General features: G+C 50.2%; 2 protein-coding genes and 3 non-coding genes across 6 annotated transcripts; 1 reads left to right on the top strand and 4 right to left on the bottom strand.

The window, feature by feature from the left end:
* TRNAM-CAU lies at window positions 1-72 on the bottom strand. The gene has a single exon. It is a non-coding gene; the product is annotated as a tRNA-Met (tRNA).
* Window positions 73-1,496: 1,424 nt separating this feature from the next.
* On the bottom strand, window positions 1,497-1,578 carry TRNAS-AGA. Its single transcript has one exon. It is a non-coding gene; the product is annotated as a tRNA-Ser (tRNA).
* A 9,128-nt stretch (window positions 1,579-10,706) lies between these two features.
* LOC121091093 (endoplasmic reticulum-Golgi intermediate compartment protein 3-like) lies at window positions 10,707-22,864 on the top strand. Its single transcript, XM_040600301.1, is given in 7 exon segments — window positions 10,707-11,500; window positions 11,624-11,795; window positions 12,165-12,284; window positions 16,076-16,169; window positions 17,323-17,488; window positions 19,139-19,196; window positions 22,301-22,864. Coding segments are annotated over 5 exon segments (489 nt in total). The 5' UTR covers window positions 10,707-11,500; window positions 11,624-11,795; window positions 12,165-12,181; the 3' UTR covers window positions 22,369-22,864.
* LOC121092109 lies at window positions 21,413-21,497 on the bottom strand. Its single transcript, XR_005829190.1, has one exon. It is a non-coding gene; the product is annotated as a small nucleolar RNA SNORD45 (small nucleolar RNA).
* Window positions 22,722-26,521, bottom strand: LOC121091092 (N-alpha-acetyltransferase 20). Of its 2 annotated transcripts, none has more exons than XM_040600299.1 (6): window positions 26,391-26,521; window positions 26,224-26,248; window positions 26,017-26,134; window positions 24,684-24,819; window positions 23,561-23,706; window positions 22,722-23,053 (listed from the first exon to the last, which is right to left on the bottom strand). In XM_040600299.1, exons 1-6 carry the CDS (start codon window positions 26,441-26,443, stop codon window positions 22,968-22,970), a joined length of 564 nt encoding a protein of 187 aa, XP_040456233.1. In that variant the 5' UTR covers window positions 26,444-26,521; the 3' UTR covers window positions 22,722-22,967. The 2 variants fall into 2 exon arrangements, with proteins under 2 accessions (XP_040456233.1, XP_040456234.1); XM_040600300.1 differs by having other exon boundaries at window positions 26,044-26,134.
* Between the last annotated feature and the right edge of the window lie 205 nt (window positions 26,522-26,726).

Raw genomic sequence — 26,726 nt, 5'->3', positions numbered from 1 at the left:
TAGCAGAGGATGGTTTCGATCCATCGACCTCTGGGTTATGGGCCCAGCACGCTCCCGCTGCGCCACTCTGCTCTGCCTGACGCGGTACCTGGCACCTCCCACACCTCTTCCTGACACTCCCTGGCACAGACCAGCACACATGCCTCCTTCCCTTCCTCTGCCCTGTACCCTCATCCAGGAAGTAAAATGTCTCCCAGGAAAGTTCACCTGCTGCGCCCCTGCGGTGGACAGTTCAATGGCCTTGCCTTGCTTCTCACATCTGCCCACAACCCTGGATGGGGACTTTCTCTTTGACCACCCAAGCTGGCTCTGCAGGGGTTGAAGCAAACCCTGGATTGAGGGGTCAACCTTATTACTTTGCATGGTGGACAGGAGTTGCTCTCCAATGAGCTTATGAGGGTGCACCCTGCTAGGAAATCCAGCTCTCCAAGGATTGTGAGACTGTACCTAGTGTCAAAGTCAGTCCTTTGGTTGCCAGGGAGGGAGACAAGGATGCTTTGCATAGAAGGACTGAGGGAAGTAATTCTTCTGTTTCAGCTGTGCACATCACAGTGCCCCAGCCTAATGCATGGAGGACCCAAACAGAGAGGAAAGCAGGGGGTTTGTATATTACAATACAGCTGTGTCAACCAATCAAATTACTTACGTTAAGGAGTGGGCTAATCAGCTACTATTGCTCATGAAATCAGTATGTGCTTGTCCTGTGCAAGTGTTGTGGCTGTACAGTCAGTGGGGTTTTAATCTTCATTGTTCTAAACCAATGACCTGTGCAGGTGGAGGGGATTTGTATGAGATTCAGGTTCATTGCTGTTATGACTGTGGCCTATGCCTGGTGATCTGTGGAAAAAGAAATCTCGTATTATTTTATTGTCTGTATGCTGAGTTCTCAGCCAGTGAGGGTCAGTTTAGGTTGGCTCTTCAAGTCAAGTTGGCCCTGAGTAAAAGCTCTTGGTCCTAGGCAGTGTCTGTTCCTCTAGGCAAGTTGCATAGCAGTTAGCATGTTGTTGCCTTTCACACCAGCTGTGTGGACCCTCCCTTGCCCATGCTGTGCTGTGCTGACTCACAGCTCTTAGCTCAGACCCTCCTTCCTGGCATAGCCCTGACCCTGCTGCTCTCCAACAGCTGAGGGCTGCCCCTGCCACCGGGAAGCCTGCCAGAGAATACCCCCTCCTTTGTGCCTGGTCTGACCGACCAAATCTGCTGAGGGTGGAGGTGGTTCCCAGTCGCCCCAGGGCAGGGCTGTCCCATCCACACTGGGCAGTTGCCCACCCTTAAATGCTGCTGCCAGGTGCCCCAGGAAAGGTCTGGGCAGGCTGAGCTGGTGGAGCCTTTTGATGAGGGAGGATGTGGCAGGGGTGATGCCTGTTGGTTTGGGCATGCCAGTGGGAGCAGGACTTTATTGCTGACCCAGGAATTTCCAGGAATGAGGACAATAGCTGTAGGTCCCGTGGTTGCAGTAAAGTCAATTCTGGGCAGCCCAAAAACAGACTCTGACCCGTAGTTGGCAGAATTCGAACCTGCGCAGGGAAACTCCAATGGATTTCTAGCCCATCACCTTCACCACTCGGCCACAACTACCTGCTCCAGCCCTTATTGACCTGCTGATTGGATGGATGATGCCCAGCTCCCTGGCAGTTCCAGGGCAATGCTGTGCTCCAGGCCCTCCTGCTGCGACCTTCACCAACCATGTGACATGTACCAGGGTTCCAGAGGCCTTTTGAGGCATAAGCCCAGTGGCTACAAATGCAGCTCCCAGTACCTTGTCCTCAGCCAAGCAGCTGGGATATGCTGCCACAGGGATGGTTTTGCTCCCCAACTGGTCTCAGCTGCTTCCAGGGAAGAAGTGAAGGCAGCTGTGTGGACACAAGCAGGGGGAGGTGGGATATTAGACCCCACTTAGTTGCTCATATTTATCTGAGGGGGACTCTAAGCCTGCTGTGAGCACGAGGGTGGGGGCACTGCTGCAGGGAAGATGGTGACCTCCCGGCAGCACCTGCAGCCTCTTGGGGATGCAGGGTAGTGTCAACCGTCAAGCAAAGACCACAACTGCCATGCAGGTTGCTGCTGTGTAGAGGGAATGGTTTGAGAGAGTGGGACAGATCCACAGAAAGGGCAAGGTGGAACCTGGTTGAGAAAAAGTGTGGAGGGGCAAAGGGATAATAAATGGGGGGTGTGGGTGATGTAGAGGGAGAGAGGAGAGAGTTTGTTTTGGTTAGATTGTTTTCTGCCAGCTCTGGCTAGCTTCGCCCAATGCCAGAGCACAGACCTAAATATTAGAAGATCCACAAAAAGCAGTAACTTACATCACTGGATGAAAGTAGATCCAATTCAGTTTTGGTGCTGGAGCAGGAAAATGGTGTTAAGGAGTTGGGATGGAGGTGGTACAAGTGGCAGTACCTTTCTGCAGGCAGGGCAAGGGTGGGAGGAGGTTGCAGAAGAGAGGGTGAGGATGAACAGGGGCTTGAGGAAGTGTGTGTGTGGGGGCGGGTCAGGGGTGTGTGTGTGTGTCTGGAAGAAGGAGGCCAGCCAGCCTATGAGGTGGAGGAGCAAGAGGCACTAGTGCCCACAGGTGCATTGGTGGAAGACTGGTGAGCATAGCTGCCTTCCAAGCAGTTGACCCAGCTTCAATTCCTGGCCAGTGCAGCTGGCCTCTTCAGCCTGGCTCCACAGCTTCTTACACTTGCTGCTGGCAGGCTCTCCTGATGGAAAAATGCCCAGTTTTCCCCTGGGGTGTCAAGCCACTCCCCTCGCTCTCGCTCCCTTGCTGCTTAAAGACAAATTAAGAACAGTGCTTTCCACCTGTTGGGAAGGCATCAGGCTTGATTCATGACTGCAGTGGTGGTACAGTAGCCAGAAGAGTGGCTTTTTCAGTCTGGCACAGAACCTCACCTGCTGCTGCTGCTGCTTGCACCTGACAGGAAAAGCATGCTGGTGTGGTAGGGTACAGACAAACACCGAAAATGCCTAGGTACTGGTAAAGGAACGGCATGTGCTTCATGAGGACAGCTCTGCAATTTGGCTGGGTGGTGAGAGGAGGCCTATTCTTTCTGTAATAGCTCAAAGGCCTGTATGCCTGATCTGAAGCCACCCTGGAGACACTGTCCTGCCCTGTCCAGGCTCCGGAACTGCAGAGACACCCTGAAGTTTACAGGAATTGGATGTAACAATGCTCCTGGTAACTACGAACTGAGGTAGATTATTTCTCTTGCAGCTTATAGACTGTTGGCCAAGGGGAACACAAGGAGCCTCTCAGAACTGGACTCTCCCCCCAGAGAAGATGAAGTTTCTAAAGTCTCTGATTCCAGGGTTGCTTAAAGCAAAAAGCAGTGTTCTTTGCTGTACTGACAGTCAAAAACCAGTCTGGATGGTGAGGATGCATGTAGAGTTTGTCTTTCTCTCTCAGGAGTGCTTTTCTCCTTTACAGTCCATACCCAATCCCCTGGAATTTATTCCCACAACATCAATGAAAGAGAGAAGTGCTACCATGGCTGTTTGTCATACGATTTTGTGAACAATGACTAGAGAAGACTGAAAAGGTAATTCACTAGGTCTGTGATAACTTTCACAAAGAACAATTGCACAACTGGCCCCACAGGGCTGTGATCACCAGGTTACAGGTTCATGGTCAATGACCCTGAAGATTTTTGGTGTTTTGGAATAAGTTCAGGGAGCTCTGTTTGCAACTGGTGGCAAGCTCAGGACAGAAGGACTTGCTCTCCCTTGCAGAGCGAGTAGCTGACTGAGGGAGGAGGAGAACAAACCACCACGAGTCTCCAGCGATGCTGCACAAAGTCTTTAATGAGAAGGAGGAAATGCAGTGGCACAGAACAAACTCCAGGACATATGTCTGCAGGGTTCAGGGAGGTACAGAGGGAGAATGGCCCATTTCCCAAGGCCAAACTCCACACAAAGCATTTGCCTTTTCCCATTCTGCTCTACCTGGTGGCAATCCCAGGCCACGAAGAGCAGTCCCTAACTCCAGCACCCTCCTCCCTCTCATCAGGAGATTCAGCAAAGTAGAAGAGAATGAGCCCTTTCTCGAGGGGCTCAGAGAAAACAGGTTTATGAGCCAGAGGAGACACCGCGGGGGGGTGGGGGGGGTTGGGGGGGGATGCTGCCATAGAGCGAGGAGCAGCAGGCACAGGTCCATCCTGCCAGGTGGGATAAGGACACCCGGCCTGCCTTTAAGGCAAGCGAATGCTCGAGCTGCTGCAGGGGTTTCTGCCTTCCTTCCCGCTCCAAAGGGGGTGATCCGCCATCTTCAGCAGTTCAGACTGCAGCGGGGGATAGGCAGACACAGCCCTGATCCCCCCAGACCAAAGGAGCCCCCAGAAGAGATGGGAACCCCCCCAGCGCTGAGGGAGCTCCCAACAGCAGCTGACAGAGAGGATCCCACGGCTGTGCTCTGAGGGAAGGAGGTGAGGATGGGGCCCGGCAGGGTCACCACCACCGGGGAGGCCTCAATGGCCACGGTCGAGTCTGCACAGCGGGCGACACAGGGCTCACTGCAGCTGCTTGCAAGAGGAGTTGGGCCAGAAGCGCCGCAGGGGCGTGGAGGACAGGGTCTGAAGCAAGACATCTCTCGGTGAGGGAGGCAAAGCTGAAACACAGAGCAGACAGTGAGCACGAACCTCGGTATCGGTCTGCCCTTCCTTTCCTCAGCTCTCTCCGTGGACACGCTTTGGTTTAAAAACGGACAGCGTGCCTACGTGTGCCACCACCCTCATTGTGCCCTGCAAGTGGCACGGCACAGGAAGGCTGACTCACTTTTGGAATAGGAGCCAGCAGAGTGGGTTTCAAGCACCTGTGGAAAGACTGATCGTACCCCATCTCCAGAAAAAACATTGTGCTGAAGAAGGTGCTGGATGCACTGGGGCATTTGGTTAGAGACCATCTGCTGGTGGCAGAAGTTCTGTTGGGCAGACCTCCCTGCCGCTGAGCCCCATTGATCCCCTTCTGCTGGAAAGAACCCCCCTCCTCTTCCCCAGCCAGCCCCATCAAAAGGGAAAGAGGTGACAGCCCTTACAGGGCCAAGCTGAGGCAGCCCAAGGATCAACCTGAGTAGCCACCGTGACAGCCATTCAGCCCACAGCGAGAGATGGAGTGGACTCAGGCTTACCTCGTTCCTCGAGGAAAGGCAGGCAAGAGAGGAGGATGCAGGGCCTGGAGCAGCGCAGGCTTTTATGCTGTGTCCCAGGGCCCTGGGGGGCCACTGACATTCCTTCCTCATGAAGCATCTGAAAACCCAGTAGTTATTGCTTGCTGAGGCTTTGCTGGTGATTAAGCCCTTGCCTCTTTCATCTGATGCGTTTTGCTCCTGCTTCATTCTACTGAACATTAGTATGATTGATTTTTGACCCAACTTCATACAGCCAATTAACACCAAGGTCTTCAGGCTAGTGAACAAGGAGATTTTTAGTGGGTTTGCCTTTGTCACTTTGCCTTTTTCGTGGTCAACACGGCCACCAGTCACAATCAAATTCCACTGAGGGACACATCAAGTCAGCTCTCAAGTGTTTTCAGGGCAGACACTCATGCTAAACCTGGGAGACATGTCTCTCCACAAGTCATTGCAGACCATGAGTAAGTTCAAGGTGGACATGAAGACTGCACAGTCTCATACAGGAGAAGAGACTCATCTCACTAGGTATGTGGCAAAGCTCAATGGCAAGGAAAGTCCATCATGGGCTGGAAGGAAGCCCACTGTGGGCAGGAATGATGGCCATGAAGACCTTGCTTATGCTCATCAGGCTCTACCACATCCTGGTTTTGTGATCAAAAAGATGCCTCCATCCTTCTCCAGAAGAGACCCACACCCAAATTGGCCTGTTTTGCTCAGCAAGGTCATCCCGGAGGCCAAAGGTCTCAATGGCCTGCTTTTGAGGAGAGGCTCAGGGCAGGGACCCAAAAGCTCCTGACTTTTTTTCCTGGGTCAGGAATGAGATGGCTCCTTCCATGCATTTCAAACTACAAAGGGACATTAGATCAGTCTCCCAGAGCACCTGGAAGTCATTGTAGTGTGGAAGAGTTGGGAAAACCCCTGAACTCTCCACAGAGATGAATCATGGTGCTATGGACTTCAGTGGACACGGTGCCCCAATCTCAGAGCTGCCGGGGATACTAGAGCTCAAGCCCCAAGTGCCGTTTTCTTTAAGGCCATTTCTACATGCTTTAGCACCATTCTTAATCAACTGGTGCTTCTATGCAATGTCCTACATTTTCTGTCTTCCAAGACATTGCCTTTTGGTGGATGCTCAATGGCTCGTGTACCCCTGAATAAAAGCAACACCCACCTATGCATTGATTTCCTTGTTTCTGACAGGTTCTCCACTTCCCAAGCTGAGCCCAGACCCCTGGTTGGGAGAAGTGTGAGGGCATGGACAAGTTTTCATGGGCATGACTGTAGAGATCCCATGGAGAAATTACTTGAGAGAGGCTTGCCTAACCCTCAGGCATACTCTTCGCCATTATTAATCTGCCTTTGTTCCCTGGCTCATAGACAGAAAAAATAGGCTGTGGCAGAGCCCAATAAGAATAAGCAAGGTCCTCATGGCCTTCACTCATGCCTACAGGAGGCCTCCTTCCCACCCACAATGGTCCTTCCTTGCCATTGAGCTTTATTACATCTCTGGAGATGTGAATCTCTTCTCCCACCATCACCTGTGAGCCTAAATGGCCCCCTAGGAGAGAGATGCCTCCCAGGCTTAGACTGAGGCTGTGCCCCGAATGTGCTTGAGAACTGACTCGAGGTGTCCCTAATAGCTGAATTTCACCATGACTGGTGGCCAAGTTCACCAGGAAGAAAGCAACAAAATGAACACAACTCATGTGATGGAAAGCTACTTAAAATATCTGCACAGCTAGCCTGAGAACATCAAGCCAATTGGTCTTAGCAGGTTTGGACACAAATTAATTATATTGATGTTAGACAATATGCAGCAGGAGCAAAACGCATCAGATGAAAGAGGCAAGGGCTTAATCACCAGCAAAGCCTCAGCAAGCAATAACTACTGGGTTTTCAGATGCTTCATGAGGAAGGAATGTCAGTGGCCCCCCAGGGCCCTGGGACACAGCATAAAAGCCTGCGCTGCTCCAGGCCCTGCATCCTCCTCTCTTGCCTGCCTTTCCTCGAGGAACGAGGTAAGCCTGAGTCCACTCCATCTCTCGCTGTGGGCTGAATGGCTGTCACGGTGGCTACTCAGGTTGATCCTTGGGCTGCCTCAGCTTGGCCCTGTAAGGGCTGTCACCTCTTTCCCTTTTGATGGGGCTGGCTGGGGAAGAGGAGGGGGGTTCTTTCCAGCAGAAGGGGATCAATGGGGCTCAGCGGCAGGGAGGTCTGCCCAACAGAACTTCTGCCACCAGCAGATGGTCTCTAACCAAATGCCCCAGTGCATCCAGCACCTTCTTCAGCACAATGTTTTTTCTGGAGATGGGGTACGATCAGTCTTTCCACAGGTGCTTGAAACCCACTCTGCTGGCTCCTATTCCAAAAGTGAGTCAGCCTTCCTGTGCCGTGCCACTTGCAGGGCACAATGAGGGTGGTGGCACACGTAGGCACGCTGTCCGTTTTTAAACCAAAGCGTGTCCACGGAGAGAGCTGAGGAAAGGAAGGGCAGACCGATACCGAGGTTCGTGCTCACTGTCTGCTCTGTGTTTCAGCTTTGCCTCCCTCACCGAGAGATGTCTTGCTTCAGACCCTGTCCTCCACGCCCCTGCGGCGCTTCTGGCCCAACTCCTCTTGCAAGCAGCTGCAGTGAGCCCTGTGTCGCCCGCTGTGCAGACTCGACCGTGGCCATTGAGGCCTCCCCGGTGGTGGTGACCCTGCCGGGCCCCATCCTCACCTCCTTCCCTCAGAGCACAGCCGTGGGATCCTCTCTGTCAGCTGCTGTTGGGAGCTCCCTCAGCGCTGGGGGGGTTCCCATCTCTTCTGGGGGCTCCTTTGGTCTGGGGGGATCAGGGCTGTGTCTGCCTATCCCCCGCTGCAGTCTGAACTGCTGAAGATGGCGGATCACCCCCTTTGGAGCGGGAAGGAAGGCAGAAACCCTGCAGCAGCTCGAGCATTCGCTTGCCTTAAAGGCAGGCCGGGTGTCCTTATCCCACCTGGCAGGATGGACCTGTGCCTGCTGCTCCTCGCTCTATGGCAGCATCCCCCCCCAACCCCCCCCACCCCCCGCGGTGTCTCCTCTGGCTCATAAACCTGTTTTCTCTGAGCCCCTCGAGAAAGGGCTCATTCTCTTCTACTTTGCTGAATCTCCTGATGAGAGGGAGGAGGGTGCTGGAGTTAGGGACTGCTCTTCGTGGCCTGGGATTGCCACCAGGTAGAGCAGAATGGGAAAAGGCAAATGCTTTGTGTGGAGTTTGGCCTTGGGAAATGGGCCATTCTCCCTCTGTACCTCCCTGAACCCTGCAGACATATGTCCTGGAGTTTGTTCTGTGCCACTGCATTTCCTCCTTCTCATTAAAGACTTTGTGCAGCATCGCTGGAGACTCGTGGTGGTTTGTTCTCCTCCTCCCTCAGTCAGCTACTCGCTCTGCAAGGGAGAGCAAGTCCTTCTGTCCTGAGCTTGCCACCAGTTGCAAACAGAGCTCCCTGAACTTATTCCAAAACACTAGAAATAAGGAAGCAGGCAAGAGAAAGACTAAAAAACGTCAGAACAATGGAGCACGAGTCTGCAACCTGGTGATCACGGCCCTGTGATCAGCATCAACCAACCAGTCTGCTGCAGTACTGACATTTGGCCGCCAGGTGGCAGCAGCGCCCACCGACCCTGTGCTGAGCACCGGCCCAGGCCGGGATCTCGGCGCAGTTCAGACCGCCCGACCAGGGGAGCTGCTCGCTGCGGCTACAGGGTTCCCTTCGCTCTGCCCTTTGCCCAATCGCAGCCCCGCCACTATTACCCGTTGCCTCCGTACCAAAAAGCACCCACGTGTCTCGAGCAGTTAAATCCTTTGCATCTGATGGCTTTAACAGTCGGGTGCTTCTTTCTGTCCATGCCTCCACCCCATTACCGCGGGAGAGACAACAGCACCGGGAAAACATGCACCGGGGGTGGTGGTGGATGGTGGGGTCCTACATATAAGCCCCAGCGATTGCTGTTGTTAAAGGAGAAATTTACACAGATGCGGGTACCACTGGGCTTGCTTTAGTCACAACTCAGAGCTGGGCCACCATCCCAAGGAGTGGCAGAGACCCAAGGGATACAGCACAGCTTATATACACTTACCAAATAATTAGTCAACTTTTATTTCGGACAACTAGTTTGCTAGTTGCTGGAGCTCAGACACAAGAGCAGGATGTCAGACATGCTTTTCCCCTTGGTTATGGGACACTAACCCACACAGGTAGTAAACTATGACTCCACTGCTTGCTTCAGGAGAACGACTTTGTAGTCGTTAGCTAAGCAAAACTGAGCTTACTCAGCTTCCACAAGAATGTTGGGCTGTTGTATTAGCAGCCCAAAGCTGCTGTTGTGGAAGCTCAGAAGCTGGAGCAGCCTCTGAACCTTCTTTTCCTGCAGCAGAACAGCTGCAACATCACAGAGTTCCTGTCTTGTGCCCACCCCAGAGACACGTTCTATTTTGCTGTGGGAAAGAGGGGGTGCATTTGCTGTGTTTGCATTTGGAAGCATCTGTTAGTAACAGCAATGTCAAATTGTTCTTTTTAAAAATAGAAGAGATTTTGCAGGACTGCACTTTTTGAGTAGGAAGAAGCAGTGGTGTAAATATGTGGCTTAGGAAAAGCTCATACGAGGTTTTTCCTTGCACAAGTAAGCCATTACGAGCTGTTGCACGATTTGACCTCTTGAGTTCATAGCCGTTCCCTGTGACGGGAAAGTGAGGTGTTACCGAAATGATGGGGTGCAGTGTACGCGGCGAGGCTGGAAGGTGGGACAAGGGAGCGAGGTCTTTCCTCCGCCTGCGTCTGCGCGCCCCCCCCCCCCCGGCAGCCGCTGTGGACACGGCCCGCACCCAGCGGGCGGCCCCCGCAGAGCCCCGGGGGCCGGCAGGCTGAGGGGAGCCCGCGGCGGCACCGAGCCCCTGCCCGCCCCGGCGCGGAACGGCAGCCCCAGCTCCTCCTCGGCCGGCTCCGGGCCGTGCTGCCCGGCGGGGCGGGGCGGGGGCGGGCCGAGGCTGGCGGGCGGGGGCGGCGGCGGGCCCGGGCCCGGTGCGGCTGCCGGCGGTTCTCGTCTCCCCGGCAGCGACGGTGGTCAGCGGGCTCATCACGGTGCTGCCTTTTTTTTTCTCGGAGCTGCTCCGCTACCTCAGCGAGGAGGCGAGGAGCGGCGGCGGGGCGGCCCCGGTGCTCCCTTGTGGCGACGGGACCCGGGAGGGGGGTCGGCCCGTGGCGCCCTGCCGCCCCCCCGCCGCCTCTGGGCTGCCCGGGCAGCCGCCGCAGCTCTGCGCGGGGCTTTGTCTTTCCCCCAGCCGCCGGCCTGAGCCGCGGCAGCGGGCTGGGGCTGCCGGCCCCCGCGGGCCGCAGAGGCTGCCCTTGGGGCCTGCGGTCAGGCTGTCGCAGGGGGGTGGCTCGGGAGCCTCTGCCCGCCCCTGCGAGCGGGCAAGACAAGGAAAAGAAAGCCGGGAGCGGGATCCCCACCCGTCGCCCCCGACTGCTGATTTCTCTAAAAAGTATTGCAAAGGGCAAGCGTTTAACTACCGGGGAGGGTCGGGAGGCAGCAGCTCAGGTGTCTGGCTGATCCTGTGTCGTGACAGCCAGCTCCTGGTTTGGAGCAGCCGAGGGGAAGAGGCCTTTGGATTTGCTTCCCAGTGAAACGGGGGTCTTTCGTTTTTTGGTTGTATCTAGGTTTATCCGGAATTGTATGTTGACAAATCAAGGGGAGCTAAACTGAAGGTCAATCTAGATGTTACTTTTCCACGTGTGCCTTGTGCTTGTGAGTCGGACTGCTGACTGCGGAGGGATAATTTTTGTACTCGCCGAGGGCCCACGAGGCTCCGTGTGCCCACTGCTTCCGAGTGCTGCGCTGCTGCTTGGGCAACAGCCGGGGAGGAATTGTTGGTCCCTCGTGCTTACACAGCCAGGCCTGCTAGGCGCTTAAACCAGGGCGTCGGGTCGGGCAGTGTTATTTTTCTAGATTGTAAATGAGCCTGAGGCATAAACCCACTTACGTTTCTGTATGGCGGCGTACTTTGTCAGAGAGCTCAGTCGCACTGACGGAGCTGGCACAGAGTTCCCTTGGGACTCCAGATTTGACTGTCTCGTTGAGAGGCTCCAGAGCCTGCTTTGGAAGTCACTTGACAAGGCACAGCTTTGCCGTGAATTTTGTACTTGAATTTTGACTGTAATACCAATGCCACGTCTTAGCCTTTCTCCAGCAGTTATAAAAGCAGAATGAGCGTTAAGAATCTGATTACCTTTTAACTAAATTCAAAACAAAGTTGCGGGATGAAGTGACTGGAAGTGTCCTGCAAGTCTGACTGGGTATCGCTGCCGTGCATGTTATCCGCCTGTCTACCGATCGTTCCTGCCTCTTGTTCTGCTGGGGTAATTCCTCTGGGTAATGCGTTGGGCTCTTGCTTCTTGACTTCCTCCTGATCCCCTGCGATGTTATCGGTCTTTGCCTTCCTCACGTTTCACAGGGCGTGGGAAGGCCGGAGAGACTGGAAGCCTCGGCTGTTGTGTGCGAAGAAGCTATGAGCCTTCTAAGCGAGCATGTAGCCAGCAAGCGCATCATGGTGCTTCGGCACCAAGCCGATATGACAGACCTCAATGTTTTTTGTGAAAAGGGATCACAAGGAAATGTGCTGATGTTGAAGGGGGAAAGGTAGTAGGGGAAGAGGTAGGAGGCAGTTTTCAACCAATTTTAGGCTTAACTCCTGTGTTCCTGAGAATGGTTCTGGGCTTTGAGGGGTTTGCTTTTGGCTTTTTGCCTTAAGCGCGTCTACCTTTCAGGGTAACGCTTTCTTGGAAGTTGGAAACTGTCCTTCTTGAACACCAAACCAAACCCCGTACCTGGGAGGGCCGTTTAGTGTGCTGCACCGTGTGTTTTATTCCCTGTCGGTCACTTGACACTAGCTGTACATGCTCTCCCGGTTTGGCACATTCTTACCCTGCTGGCTGAAAGATTCTGTCTTTTCACTTCCTCGGCTTGCCACAGGCCATAACAAATGTGTGATCATAGACCGCTTTCCTTGCTCGCTGCTTTCAGATTTGAGCATCGATGCCATGGACGGAGCAGGAGAGCCTCAGCAGGACGTAGAGCACAAGCCGTTTAAACAGCGCTTGGATAAAGCTGCCAATCGTGTGACTCCAGAAGCAGAGAGACACGGTAAGATGCTATCCTGTCATTCTTGGATGGATGCTCGCATAGTCTTTCCATTACCGTATGGCTGCTATGAGATTCATGGGAACAAGGGATGGCTGAATTCACAGCGTTTTAAACACCACAAACTATTGAAAAGTTTATAGGACACAAGTCTATTACACTGGCAGATCAGACAAGCTCCTCTGTGTGTGTATATACATTATACTCGGTACTTTTGCGAGGCAAGTCTTTGCCTGGTCCCTCTGAAGTTGGGACAAGGACTCATTGGTGCATTTCAGGAGCAAAGCTGCTGAGTGAATAGGCTTTTCCTACTAGAAATCAAGCAGCTGCTCTGGCAAAACTTTGGTTGCATTTTTAAATACTAGGAGGCTGAGAAATGGGATGTGCTGGTTAGAGGAAAGAGCCTCTCTCCAGGGAAGGCTCCGCTGACTTGACCCTTAAGCCTAAACTTGTGTCTTACTATGTTTGCTTTGTGTGTGTTAATGCATACCTGATTAATAGATTTCAGTTGATTTATCAGTTACAAGTTGGAGTAAGTGGTCCTTGGCTACATAAACCTCTCCTCTGTATTTTTTGACATGTTATGGCTTACTGTTCTACTTCAATACAAACCGGGAACAATTCTGGTAGCGTTGCAGTCTAACGGTAATACTGCAAGACTTTGTCTTTCTAAAACGTGAGGTCCTTGCCCTCTGTTCTGGGAGATAGTGTAGTTTTGTGTATTGGCATGAACTAAACTTGCTAATTTGTTGTAACTCAGATTTAGCTTTTCTGTTCTTAAAGCTGAAAGGCTAAACTAAGCCAAGAACTGAACAGTGGGTAGGTACGAGACCTTCTGGTGTCACAGAAGTGAGGTGATAGCATTCTTACTGTTGTGTCATTTAGCAGCCTTTCTGTATTCAGAGGCTGTGGCGTGACAAATGTAATGTCTGGGGTCAAACCCTACTTTTTTGTACCCAATTTTCTGTTTCCACATATGGGCCTCTTGCCTTACTTGTGTTGCCAGTCTCCACTGGGATTACTAGGTCTGAACCGGTTGCTCTCGCTCATTATATTATCAACGGAGAGGAAGAGAAACTTGCAGGGAGCAAAGTGTCTCATCCAGGAGAGGCTTTTTGAAAGCGATCAAATTGCATTGCATGCAACGAGCAATTTCTTCTGCTGTCTGGAAAAAGGATATGGCGAGTTTGATTTCCATCACGTGTGTGGCAAGTTAGATTGGAAGTGTCCACCCACCTTTGTGAAACTCTATGATTATCAGTTTCTGTTAGTAACACTTGATGTTCAGTCAGTTATTTAAATGGCAGCTATAGCAGTATTGACTGGTAAAGGAAAAATCCACACAGATGCGGGTACCACTGGGCTTGCTTTAGTCATGACTCAGAGCTGGGCCACCACCCCAGTGGGTGACAGAGAACCAAGGGATACAGCGTAGGTTATATACGCTTATCAGATCATTAGTCAATGTCTGAAGTTTTTAGGAGTTTCTTTAGGTCCTTTAGTTCTGTGAATCCATCACCTGACTCTGTCCCAGTTGATTCACCTGCTCGGTTCCAGTCTCTGCCTCGGTTCCAAGCTCCTCCTTGGATCGTGATCTTCTTTCTGCCTGCTTTAACTCACACGCTCCTTCAAGCGCGCTTAGTCTTTGAAAGAGCAGTTCCTATTCACATGCACCAATTTTTCCAAAACCACCTGTGTTTCTGAAAGCACCTGTGTCCACAGATTGATCATCTGTTGCTTCTCTATTCTCCCACTGATTAACTGGACTGGGTTTTAAACCAGCCCTGGATTAGGGCTATGCTAGGGACGGGGCCTGGTTCTGCCACGTAGCTGCTTCGGCACTTTAAATTTCTTAGTTAAAAATACATTTTATCTAACATTAACCTTAAATTTAGTAAAGCATACCTAAATATTATGGAGTAGTATGTGGAGGTTTTTCCTGATCATAGTTACATTGAAATAGTTAATAGCTTAATGATTTCTATGGTAGGTTGCATTCTGTGCTGGGATGTCATCTCATTAATTTCCACTGGATGGCGATAGAGGATTGAATTTTTTTTATTTTTATTTTTATTTACTGGTTCGTTTCCTTTTAACATGGACCGAGTTTTCCAGCGTCACGTGTCATATCTGCCTGCAAATCGAGGACCATGTTAACAGCACGAAACTTTGCATGTGGGGTTTTATGTACTGCAGTTTCTTTATAGTATCCAAGCTGTGTGCAGTACCTCTGGGTGCTCTCTGAGACAACTCGACAGGCAGCTACCGATTGCATTCAGAAAGCTGTTACTAGTTGCTGTATCTTGAAAGACTCCATGTATTGTACAGGTGTTCTTCAAATGGCAGGAATCATGGCTTTGACAAAGCATAGGAATTATTAAGCTGCATTCTTCCTGACGCTATCTTTTAGTGTAATTACAGGATCAAAACCCATACTGGTTGAATTCCTAATTGTACTCTCACCTTGTTTGAATGTTGTAAGCTGTAGAAAGTAAGTCTCATACAGTGGTTTAAGAATGGGTATATTTTTCTAAAATTTTTTATTTGCTTGATCATAACTACCATAAAGTGAGGTTAACGATTGATTTTCATGCCTATTTCATACTTCCTAATTAAAATCTCTTTTTTTCTGTGGCTACTACAGATGTCTTAAATACTCACTTCTGTCCACCTGTTATACCTCCCAATCTCAACAAAGAGGGTCCCGATAACATTTTGTCCCCTCAGCAGTGTCTGACTTATCACCTGCCCCGGCCTTAGTTATGCAAGAAGCTGCCTTCTTGAGGCTCGTAAGAGGGTAGTGCGGCGGTGCCTAGACAGTGAGCATTAGAGGGCTTTTGTAATACAGCAGACTTGGTCCTGTCCTTCAGGATTTGTGAGTGGAACAGCCTGGTTTTAAGGGGCCTCTTCCAATAAGAACCCATGTTTCTGAAAATTTTAGACATGCAGTTCCTTGGCTCGCTTATTCCGAACGCCAAATTTTACAGACCTTTCGCATTTGTTTTGGGAAAACAAAGGTCCTGTTTGAGTTTTCTGGAGGCATGTCTTTTTAGTCATGCTCTTTGGCATGAAACCTTTGGCAGGTTTCAGCTGTCACCAGCTCTCATCTCCTCTGTTAGGAGTCCCTCTGCAGCCTTCTGCATTTAAGAACATATTTGTGCCCCAGCTGTACTGTGGCCGCGCATTCAACACACAGGTGGCACAGACACTTGCAGAATTGTAAAATCATGACAAAGAAATTCCTTGGAGATTTCTAGTAAGCCAGTGGTTAATGTGTGTGCATTGTCAGCATCGTTGTACTGGAGAGCTGAGTGTCAGTTTTCCGCTTGGGAGATTCCCACTGTGATCTAGTTTCACAGCAATATATAACTGTGTTCCCTACATATCTTGGGACAGGATTATGCGCTATGCGCTGCTGTCTGCTATTTAAAATGTTGTTTGTGTAACAGGTCCTGTATCGGTCGCAATTTGCTGTTTGGGTCTGCTTTAGACAGAGCCTTTAACAAAGCCTTTGTGCAAGTAACATCTGATCGGCGCTCCAGCAAGGCTTACAGGTGGCTGGTTCTTTCTATGAAGGGTGTTCTTCAGATGGCAAACGCTACTCTGCTTGTTGATCTTATTTTGCAGCTCAACAGGCCCTGTGCATTCTTTCAGGCGAGCTTCAGGTGCAGGATGCGCAGATTCTGATACAAAATCATTTCCTTCACGTGTAGAACAGTTTCTGTGCGTAGAGCAGAAGTACAAGATAGTGTTTCTAGACGTGCCTCGTCACTATGAATCCTCTTTTGTCTTAGAACTGGGGAAAGAAGAAGAAAAGGTGTTTGATCCAAATGCTTTGGATGCCGATCGCTGTGAAAGCTGTTACGGGGCAGAGTCAGAGGACATTCGGTAACCTTTACATCTTCTTAGTGCTTGAATCGATACAGTTCATGTGGCATACGTGTTGGAGGTTTTTTTCCAAAATGTCTGTGAAGGTCCGTGCAGTGAAATCCTCCTGAGCACCTGTTCAGAGAATGGTGAGAACTGTTGTGTTATAGTACGCCTGTGCTGCGCTCACAATTGCTAAGAGCGTGCACAGTTAGGTTGTCTGTTTTGTCTGCATGCCTGTTTAAGGGCAGTAGCACAAAGATTGTATCTTAGCAAACAGAACCTTTTCTGGGATTATTTGGTGTCCAGAGGGGAGCTGCGTAAATTATTTCACTGTTCTGTGAGCTGTCTCGGAATAAAACCCAGTTATGGCTTTGCCTTCTCGCTTCTGCTGCAGGCTTTGCATCCTTACGGGAGCAAAGACCAGACACCTATCACTCAGACAAATGATGGGTGTCACTCGGTGTTTCTCATTCCTTCTACCTGCAAATTTGTGTAAGAATGGATTCGTGATAGTCCACAGTTTCTGGACTATCCTTTGCTATTATTGTCTCTGTAGTAATTTAGTTTGTCACATCTGTCAAGTTGCATCCTTCCCCAGAGATGTTTCCATCTTGAGGGATTCATGATTCCAGCCTTCAACTTTTTGTTTTGTCCAGCACAACATGGAACAGAGACAGACAACTGTTTTTTTTGGTGAGCGCGATAGAGACTCTGGTGAGTCCGGAGGTAGAAGAGCAAGGAAGAAAGTTTGCCATTAACCTTGCCTCCAATGTTGGCAATCTTTCCCTAAAAACGGAGGAAGGGAGGAATAGAAACAGGTAGATGCTTTGTTCACATGGGGAAGTCCCAAGCTACTCAGAACTGTGGGAGACTTCCCACAGAAACAAATGTCATTTCTGCAGCAAATTTATTTGCCAAGAATGGACTTAGCTGTCTGAATGGACAACTAAAGTCCTCTTCAGAATTAAGCGCTGCATTAAAACAGCTTGCATCCTCGTGCCAAAATCTCAAAAAGTACGTCAGGAAGCTCAAGCTCCTTCAGGAGCATTAGACCACCTTTCAGTGTCCAGTTCCTGAAGTTTGCTGCTTTTAAATAAAATCCACGGGGGATTTGAGTCCTGAGCTGGAGTGTCTCTTTATCCCTGTAAAGATGATGTTTGTGCTCTTGCAGGTGCTGCAATACTTGTGACGATGTCAGAGAAGCATACAGGTGACGAGGCTGGGCCTTCGAGAACCCGGATAGCATAGAGCAGTGCAGGAGGGAAGGATTTAGCCAGAAAATGGAAGAGCAGAAGAACGAGGGCTGCCAAGTATACGGTTTCCTGGAGGTCAACAAGGTGAGAGATGGGTTTTGCCGTGAGCCTCTTGCATGGTGTTGATGAGCATCAGAAGGCACAGTCGGGGAATTCTGCTCTTTTTTCCAACTTTAAGTGTTCACAGGACTGTAATAACCCCTGAGCTCAGCAAGGTACTTGTGCCTGTAGAGGGGTTCAGTAGGAGGGTCAGGAAAAGGGTGGGAAGGGGCTAATTCTCTGTTTCATGAGGTGGGTTGGCTAGAGAAGCTTAGCTTTTTCTACCATCTAGCTAGTGAGTCTTTTTACCGAGGTTTCTGGAGGGGGAGAGGCAGCTTCCTTGAGGTGAGGTTGTCCCACCTGCCCTTCTAGTCTCAAAACAGACCACTGGTGGGTGCTGGAGATAACAGTAAGCAACAACTTGTCAGCAGAGGTGCTGGAGGGAGTGAAATGTTCCCTTCTTTAGAAAACCAGTGGAAGCAAGACTATTGGAGTTGTCAAAGTCGAAGATGCTTAAAGAGATGTTTTTTGCAACTGGTGTATGAAAATGTAGTACAAGATACACCAGATGACTATGTAACTACCCTGTCATTTGGCAGGTTACCGAGCTCAAAACACTTGGATGTGCAGGTTACGTACCCAAGTACATTCTAGCAGTCAGGCCGAGGGTAATTTTTTTTTTTTTACTACTTTATTTCAAAATCTGGAGGTTTTTTTACATCTTTGTGTACTATTCCTGGAGACAACATTCTTTATTTCTGAAAAACAAAACCAAAACCAAACACACCCCACCGTTTCGCTCATGAAGCCAGACATCGTATTTTGAGCATCATTGTGGGTGCTGAACAGGACCCTTTGCCACAAAGTGTGGTGAGCAGGAAAGATTCAAAGGGGAGTGCTGTGGGTAGCAAGGGTCCAAGGGTGGGTGGGTGTCACTAGGGAAATTTCTGGGGGCCCTTGTTAGGCACTTGGACTTTTGCACATCTCCATTCTCATCGGGTCCGCAGTTAACATATGCGATAGGTTTGCATGGACATTCAAAGGTGTAATGTAGCATGTGAGCTTGATGCATTGAAATCTTCCAGGGGAGGGTGTGTATGATTGCTAGCGAGTGTCATGGAGGACTGGCATCTAATATCCATACCATTTTCATGTTCAAGGTTAAAATTTTAATAACCTTTGTCTTTTGGGGGATTTTGGAATGTGGGGGTTTTTTTGGTGGTAGGTAGGTTTAGTGCTTTATTTTAGAACACGGCTTGTTTTCATGGATGCATACATAGGACCACTCTTGTTTATTGTATTAAGGGTTTTCTTACCCTGCCTGCTCACCCTCCCAGTTACTTTCTCCACTCCGTTTCTGTGATACCTTTTGATATTTCCTACAGCAGCAGTTAGTTCCCTCCCAGTAGACTTGATGCCTCCTTCTTCCCATTTTTATGTCCGCTAAAATATTCTGCATAAAACAGTTACTGTCAACATCGGTATGTGATTGTGGCTTTCCACATGACTGCCTGTGAGGAAGAAGGGAAATTCATATCTCTTTTAGGGCAATATTTGCTGGTATTGTCACCCATGACAATGAGTTGCTTATTGTCTAGCTTTATTCAAACAAAAATTTGAAAATCCAACCGCCGGTATGACTGCTTTGTTTATATAGATTCAGGCCTTTTAATGAAAGATTACTGTCTCCTGCAGGTAGCTGAAAATTTCCACTTTGCACCGGCAAAAAATTTCCAACAGTCTCATGTACATGGTATTTTCTTTTCCTGCTTATTGTGACCTTTAGCTTCAAAGTGTTTCTGACCATTTCCTTTGAACATCTTCGCATTGCTCTCTGTGGTAACAGCAGCACTGCTTCAGGGAGGGAGGACATTGGTGAAATTTTGTTAGAGAGGTTTAGAACTATCGGGAACAAATAGAAAAGTGTTTTCTGAAGGTGCTGCCACATGGGTGTGGGAGAACATGGAGGAGAATGTGTCTGGGCAGTCTCTCAGCCTCACTTGTTCTACAAAACTTTGCTGCCCTGCTGTAAAACAACCTCAGGTACGGTGTTCGGTCCAGGATCTGAGTATCGGTATCTCTGGAAGGGCTATTTTGGAGAAAAGCTGTTGAGAAGTTCAAGGCAATTCAGAACTATCAGAGTAAAATTTCACTTGTGAAGGATTTTGACTTCCTCAAGTATATATAAACACACAGTGGCCGGAATGACAGTGGTGGTTTGCAGAATCACGGAATGGTTTGTGTCAGAAGGGACCTTTAAAGGCCCCCTAGTCCAGCCCCCCTGCAGGAAGCAGTGGCATCTTCAACTAGATCAGGCTGCTTACAGCCCTGTCCAACCTGACCTTGAATGTTCCCTGGCATGGGGCATCTGCCATGTCTATGGGCAACTTCTACGAGTGTTTCACCACCCTCATCACAAAAAATTTCTTCTATCTAGTCTGAATCTACCCTCTTTCAGTTTAAAACCACTAAGCCTTGTCCTATTGCTGCAGGCCCCACTGAAACATTTGTCCCCCACTTTCTTGTAAGCCCCCTTTAAGTACTGAAAGGCCACAATAAGGTCTCCCCAGAGCCTCTTCTCCGGGCTGAACAACCCCAATTCTCTCAGTCTGTCTTAGGAAAGGTGTTCCAGCCCTCTCATCATTTCTGTGGCTCTCCTCTGGACCCGCTTTGCCAAGGACTCCGGAGCCGGATGCGGTACTCCAGGTGGGTCTCACGAGATCAGAGGGACAGAATCGCTTCCCTCAACATGCTGGTCACGCTTCTGTTGGATGCAGCCCAGGATATGGTCAGCTTTCTGTCCTACAAGCACAGGTTGCTGGCTCGTGTCCATTTTTTGACCCACCGGTACCCTCAAGTCCCTCTCTGCAGGCCCGCTGTTACTCCCTTCATGGCGGATGCGCAGTAGCGTTACTGGCAACCTAAGGGCAGCGCATGCACAGAACTGGCCTGACGCCTTTGCGTAGGGGGCTTGAGCCCCGCATGTGCAGAAGCAGCCTGGCGCAGAGGCGTGCAGCTTTGAGGCCTGCAAGGGCGGAACCGTGTCCTTGCCGAGCGAGAGGGAATTGAAACCGTAGAGGGGCGCAGCCACTCCACACCCCCGCGGTCTCCAGGCTGGGGGGCTTCTCGCTAGGGGTGGGGCTGTTGCAGCAGCGAGCACCCGCAGGCTGCGTTTGTCCCGGGGCTGCTGCAGTTCGGTACTCCCGTGGCAACGTGCTCGGGGGACGGCAGCGGCGGCTTCTTACCGGGAGGCAGCAGCGGGCGCCGCAGCACCACCCTGCAGGCAGCGCAGGGCCGCGGTGTTGCGAGCTGCGGCCGGCAGCGCCGAGTGGGGAGGCGCCAGCGGCGCCAGGGCTGCAGCACCGACACTTGGCCGCCAGGTGGCAGCAGCGCTCCACCAAGCCTGTGCTGAGCACCGGCCGGGATCTCGGCCTAGCTCACACCGGCCGGCCACGGGAGCTGCTCGCTGCGGCTGCAGGGTTCTGGTTCACTTCGCTCTGCCCTTTGCCCACTCGCAGCCCCGCCACTATTACCCGTTGCCTCCGTACCAAAAAGCACCCGCGTGGCTCGAGCGGTTAAATAATTTGCATCTGACAGCTTTAACAGTTGGGTGGTTCTTTCTGTCCCTGCCCCCACCCCATTTACCAGGAAGAGCCAGCAGCACGGGGAACCCAGGGCACAAGGTGCAGGGGGGGGGGCGGTGGATGGTGGGGTCCTACGGATAAGCCCCGGAAATTGCTGCTGTTAAAGGAGAAATTTACACAGATGCGGGTACCACTGGGCTTGCTTTAGTCACAACTCAGAGCTGGGCCACCCCCCCAGTGAATGGCAGAGACCCAAAGGATACAGCACAGCTTATATACGCTTATCAGATCATTAGTCAATGTCTGAAGTTTTTAGGAGTTTCCTTTGGTCCTGTCAGTTCTGCAAATCCATCACCTGACTCTGTCCCAGGTGATTCATGGGTCCCTGGTCGCTGAGTAATTCTAGAGCTAAAGTGGTGACAGACATCAACTCTAGGTCAGATGATACATGCCAACACTCACCACTGACCCGGGGCGGAAACCTACTCCCATCCACTACCTCCTGACCTAGGAAGCCCCTTAGGGAATTACAGCAGCAGTTTGCCAATGGAAAAACCAGAATAGCATGACACAGTGACTCAAAGATCTAAAATGGACCCCTTCTGCCTATAGAAACTGGTGCTAAAAACAAAACCGATGAACGAGAGAACATTAACTGCCTTGACTGATGCTAGAGCAAACCTCACTGGGCACTTAAGGAGAAGGGCAAAACCAGAATAGCAGTAAAAGCCTGCATGCCCAGGACTGTAATAAAAGAAAAAACCCTGGCTGGAGATTGTTACAAGCCCAAGTAATACACATCCTCTTCAGCTGCAATTTGAGTTAAGATGTAAAACAAATCTCGCAATACACCCGTATTGATTAGTTGCAAGGGCTCACCTCTCACCATGTCTGTTATGGGGTGCAGGTTCTCCCACTTGTCTCAGCTACATTGGGTGCCAGTTGTTGCAGTTGGAGCCCAACTCAGTCAGCCTCACATGGGGCACCCACTGTCGCAGCACAAGCAAGCTATCAGGCTGCAACAAGGCTTTTATGGTCAGACAGATTCTACTGTCCATGCTGTTTGTCCTTCCTCCAGAGGTCAGACCACACCACTCCCCCCTCCAACTCCCTCTCCCACACTCCTCAGGGCTATTTAACTACTTAGCAGGAACGAGCTACAGCTACGCATTGTCCGTGTCGATCAACCCACTACCTTGGTGGCAAGGCCACAGCTGCATATTATCAATGCTCATCAACCCTCTGCCTTCACTCCTCTACCCTCTTCTCCAAGAAATTCCAGGGAAGACAGTGACAGAAACCTGTGTTGGAACTAAGTGCCTGGTCAATGCCTCCAAGTAACAGCATCCGTGACGTCCAGACAGACAGTGAAGGAATAGATGGATTCAAGAATTAAATTAGGGAATGAGGTAAGTAAAAGGCATGGAGAAAGGGAGACCTCTTGAGTTCTGGAGAGTATTTTTTGATATACCCAATTTCTGGTTTTGTGGCTCAGGAAGAACATAGTCCAAGTTTTGGTGCAGCAGTTATATGGCCACAAAGGGAAGGTGAGAGCCAGCAACAGAACTCCTTCCTGGCACCTTCTGTGTGGGAGCAATGCCCAGACATTTTCAGTTTCGGAGCAGGGCTCCGTGAGAGTGACAAAGCAAGGGGACTGTTTTGTGGACGAGAAGGAAAACCATGACAACACCATACAGGAGGCAATTCTATTTTAATAGTCTCCAAAGTGTCACGGTTCGAAACAAAGAACAATAGGGTAAGAGCACGAATATGCAGCCAATACCAACAGAAGTAGCGCTGGTAAGCTTCTCAATACTGCTTTTTGGTATTTCACAGGGAAAAACATTAAGCCTAATATTTCTCATCTGTAAGTTCTTGGGGGCTTTGGGGAGAAGTAAACCAACACTCTTACTAGGTTATCCGAGAATCACAGTTTACAGTTACTCAATGTCTTCTGGTCTCACAGGATGAGGCAGAGGTATAATTGATTTCTTCTCTATATCTCTGGAAAGAGCTTTCCTCATATCTATGGCAAAAGAAAATAATGCTATTATAAAAGACAGTCATTGCACAAAGCCGTATTAAGTGACTTCTCTATTACATTAAGATCATTTTTTGAGAGGGTTTCCTAGAATCCTAGAATATCTTGAGTTGCAAGTGACCCATAAGGATCAAGTCTAACTCCATGCTTCTCGCAGGAGTACCTAAAACTAAACCATATGACTAAAAGCATCATCCAGATGCTTCCTGAGCTCTTGACAGGTTTGGTGCCCTGACTGAACGCCCTGTCAGTGGATAAGATTTTCCTAACATCCAACCTGAACTTCCCCTGACACAGATTCATTCTGTTTCCTGCAATTAAGTTTCATAACTGATGTACTCTTCAGTAGGAAAAGCTATCTAAAGCAGTATACAGAATCCCATTCATCAATGGCTATCTGAACTTGTTTCATATTAAAAAAAATACAAACAGGCCCAGGAACCCTCAACACAAGAACCTTTCCATTCAACTTAAGGCACAACAACCACTTACCATAAGCATCTTCATCTGGCTCTCCGCTGCTAGCAGAGTAGTACTCCAATACTGTCCGGTACACACTGTAGCCGAGCTGCTTATACATATTTACTGCAACCTGATTAGATACTCTCACAAAGAGATCAACGAAAAATCCACCCTTTCTTTGGAAACATAAAACCAAACAAAAACCACAGTAAGGAATAGCAAGTGAATGTATTGCTAAATAACCAGTAACTTGTAATCAGACCAAAAGCAGATCTGATGATGTCATATGCTAATTAAACACTTTTCACACTGCAGTAACAGATGCACTCCTTCCTTTCCCAAGGGACAAATCCTCTATAAACTCAGATTTTATTCTATTTTTGTCACATAGCCATCCTTTTATACCAGCCTGTGGGTTCAGAATTATGAACAGGAATTCAAACAGGGCAAGCTAAGCACTCACACAGGTCTCTCATACATAAGAAACTTTTTATTTAAAAAATTTATAATCCACATTTTCGATTGCATTGGCTTAGGGACTGCCTCCTTCAACGTTTGTGGCAGGGAGCAGTGGCAGAATGGGTCACAAAGTTTAGTTGCCTAATACAAGGCAGCCCTTCTCCTCACAAGGCAGATTCTTAAAAATGTACTATTTTCCAGTTTTACCAATTACAATGGGGTTGCCCTACCACCATGAGTTCAGGACATTTCCCTGTGGGTTCATTTGACACTCAATTAAATTTTCAGCAGGTACAAGCAGCCAAGCATGACACAGAAAGTAAGCTAAGCTACTGTCTACCATACAGAATTGGTTCCAAGGCTGCCTGCAGGAACTGCAACAAGCCCACAATTACCGAACAACCAAGCTGGAGACCCTATGGGAAAGTGTTGACATTTCATGAAACTCTTGCTGTCAAGACAAGGACCTTTTATACAGTATCTCTATTGGAATTCAGGCTACATCCTACTCATTCTGGCAAGTCAGCTTTCATAGAAACCCTGAGATCTCTAATTACAGGGAATCCTCAGCGAATCAGAACACTACTTAAAGCAAAATTCTGGGTCTCTTTCATTCAAATCAAATGCCTAAGCCATGGACAGGTGTCTGTAGAAAAATTACTTTTAGAAGATTAAAGATAAGCACGGTACTCACTTTTCTGAAATTTCTTCCAGTAGTTCCATCAATTTAGCAGCCAAACCCAGCCGTCGAAATTCTGGTGCAACAGAGAGAGCAGTAACATGTCCATGCCACTCTTCCCTAGCCACAGAGCCTTCTGCTTTACCCATTACTGCAAACATACAGAGCATCAGAGCAGGAGCACCTTGGGAATAATGCAGCACACACTGCCACACGACTTTACAAAAGAACCAAGCAGTCCCCAAACAAACATTGCCATGATTGTGGTAAAGGCTTACGCAGTGACACTATGTTATTACTCAGTGATTCACAGCCACTAAGTTTCATTTTGATGAAGAATTGCAGTTGTTTCGTGATTAGTGTAAATAAATACATTTCCACAAATTCATTGTTTGAGGCATGACTCCCAAATGCAAGTTTTAAGCAATTCTTGTGAGTTCTTTAACTGAGTGGAATTCATGACCAAAGTAATGGAGGGCTAGAAGCCCAAAACTCACCATCCCAGCAATTGCTGAAGACTTTTCATGACTATGGGGGAATAGAGCTTGGGAAGCTTTGCCAATGTGGCAAGAGAAAGCAAAGGCCCTGGAAACACCGGATGTTTAAGGGGGAAAAAAAAAAGCAGGGTTGGGTGTGTGTTCTTCATAGTTCCTCTCCTTTCTACGCAGAGCCAAGCTACTGTTAGGTCAGTAATGAATATTCAGACTTCCACAGGGTACTCTTAAAAACATCATACACTGCTAAATAAGAAACTGATGTGGTGGGTACAGAGAAACCTTCCGTACAGCAAACGCTTTAAGCTTTACTGTTAAACACTTTATTTCCTGGGTCCCTGCAAAGACTCTCATTCTGTGCCCACCTTCCCAAACCCCCAAAAGAAGGGAAAAAAAACCAATTGGAAAGTACAAACAAACCAACAGTTCTACTCGGAATGAGTTCTGAAAAACAAGAATATCTCACAGCAAATAAGCAACTGACATCCAGACCCAGGGCATTCCCTTACAGGACAAGGCAAAACCCAAGCCCAGCATTTTCACTTACTGATGACTAGCAGCGTGTGAGGTCAGAGCTGAGCATGGGCACCTCATTTCGGGAGCACAGAAGCACTCGTACTTACACGTTCACCCGTGTAACACCTGGGCAGGCGTTACCGCAGCCGAGCCTCCTTGCTGCGCTTGGAACGCCACACCGAAAACTACTGCCACGAGCCCTATACAACACCCTTAGACACTTATGGAATGGGAAGGCGCTGCATAACGTTCCTCCTCCCTGCGGAGTATCTGGAAAATGCGAAGCCTAAGAAAAGCTCCAGCCTTACAGCGCGCCCTCCCCCCCCCCCCGCCCCCACCGGCGAGACGGCGGCCACGCCACTCACTGTAGCCCATCAGCTCGCCGCCGGGCGCCTCGGCCACGATGAAGTACTCGGGCCAGTGGGCCAGGTACTGCAGGTAGAAGGGTGTCCCGTACTGGAGCACGCAGTTAAGGAGCAAGCTGCTGCCGCCCGCGCTGGGACCCGCGCCTCCTCCCCGGCGGCCGGCGGCAGCGGGAAGGATACGGTCTCCGTCAGCGGGTCCAGGTTGCTGCGGAGGGAGAGCGACGCTCACCACGGGCCCGAGCCCCACCGCCGGCCGGGGGAGCCCCGAGTGCACCCACGGCCTGAGCGTGGCGGAGAGCGGGCGGGGGGCTTGGGGCAGGAGGCGGGAGGAGGCAGACGGCGCTTACATGTTGTTGAAGCGGAAGAGGTCGTCGCAGGTGAAGGCACGGAGCGTCGTCATGCTGCAGCTGCCGGCCCTGGCCCTCCACTCCGGAAGTGCGCCCTTCGCCCCGGAAGCGCTCCCGCGGCCTGAGGGCCGCTTCCCACCAGCACTGGCAGGGAGGCGGCGGCGCGGCGCGGCCCTGCTGGGAGAGCTGCAACCACGGGCTCCGAGAGCAACAGGCGGGCGGCTGGGAACGCTGTGCCCGCCTGCGGCGGGACCGGGCCGGCAGTGCCGGGGGGCGCGGGGCGCCTGGCTCCAGGGGGTAGGTCGCGCCTGTGCAGCGGCCAAGGGCGGCCCCGCG

This window comes from Falco naumanni, chromosome 7 (genome assembly GCF_017639655.2).
Source record: "Falco naumanni isolate bFalNau1 chromosome 7, bFalNau1.pat, whole genome shotgun sequence".
NCBI lineage: Eukaryota > Metazoa > Chordata > Aves > Falconiformes > Falconidae > Falco > Falco naumanni.
Note: the sequence above shows the minus strand (reverse complement) of the source record. Positions and strands in the feature narration are given on the sequence as shown.

What these genes read in the sequence shown, in the direction of transcription:
- LOC121091092 (XM_040600299.1), bottom strand. Translation starts at nt 26,443, where the DNA reads ATGACGACGCTCCGTGCCTTCACCTGCGACGACCTCTTCCGCTTCAAC. An exon ending in TGGACCCGCTGACGGAGACC is followed by an intron (nt 26,135 to 26,223) that starts GTATCCTTCCCG and finishes TGCGTGCTCCAG; the next exon opens with TACGGGACACCCTTCTACCT. An exon ending in GCGTGGCCGCCGTCTCGCCG is followed by an intron (nt 24,820 to 26,016) that starts GTGGGGGCGGGG and finishes GTATGTTTGCAG; the next exon opens with TAATGGGTAAAGCAGAAGGC.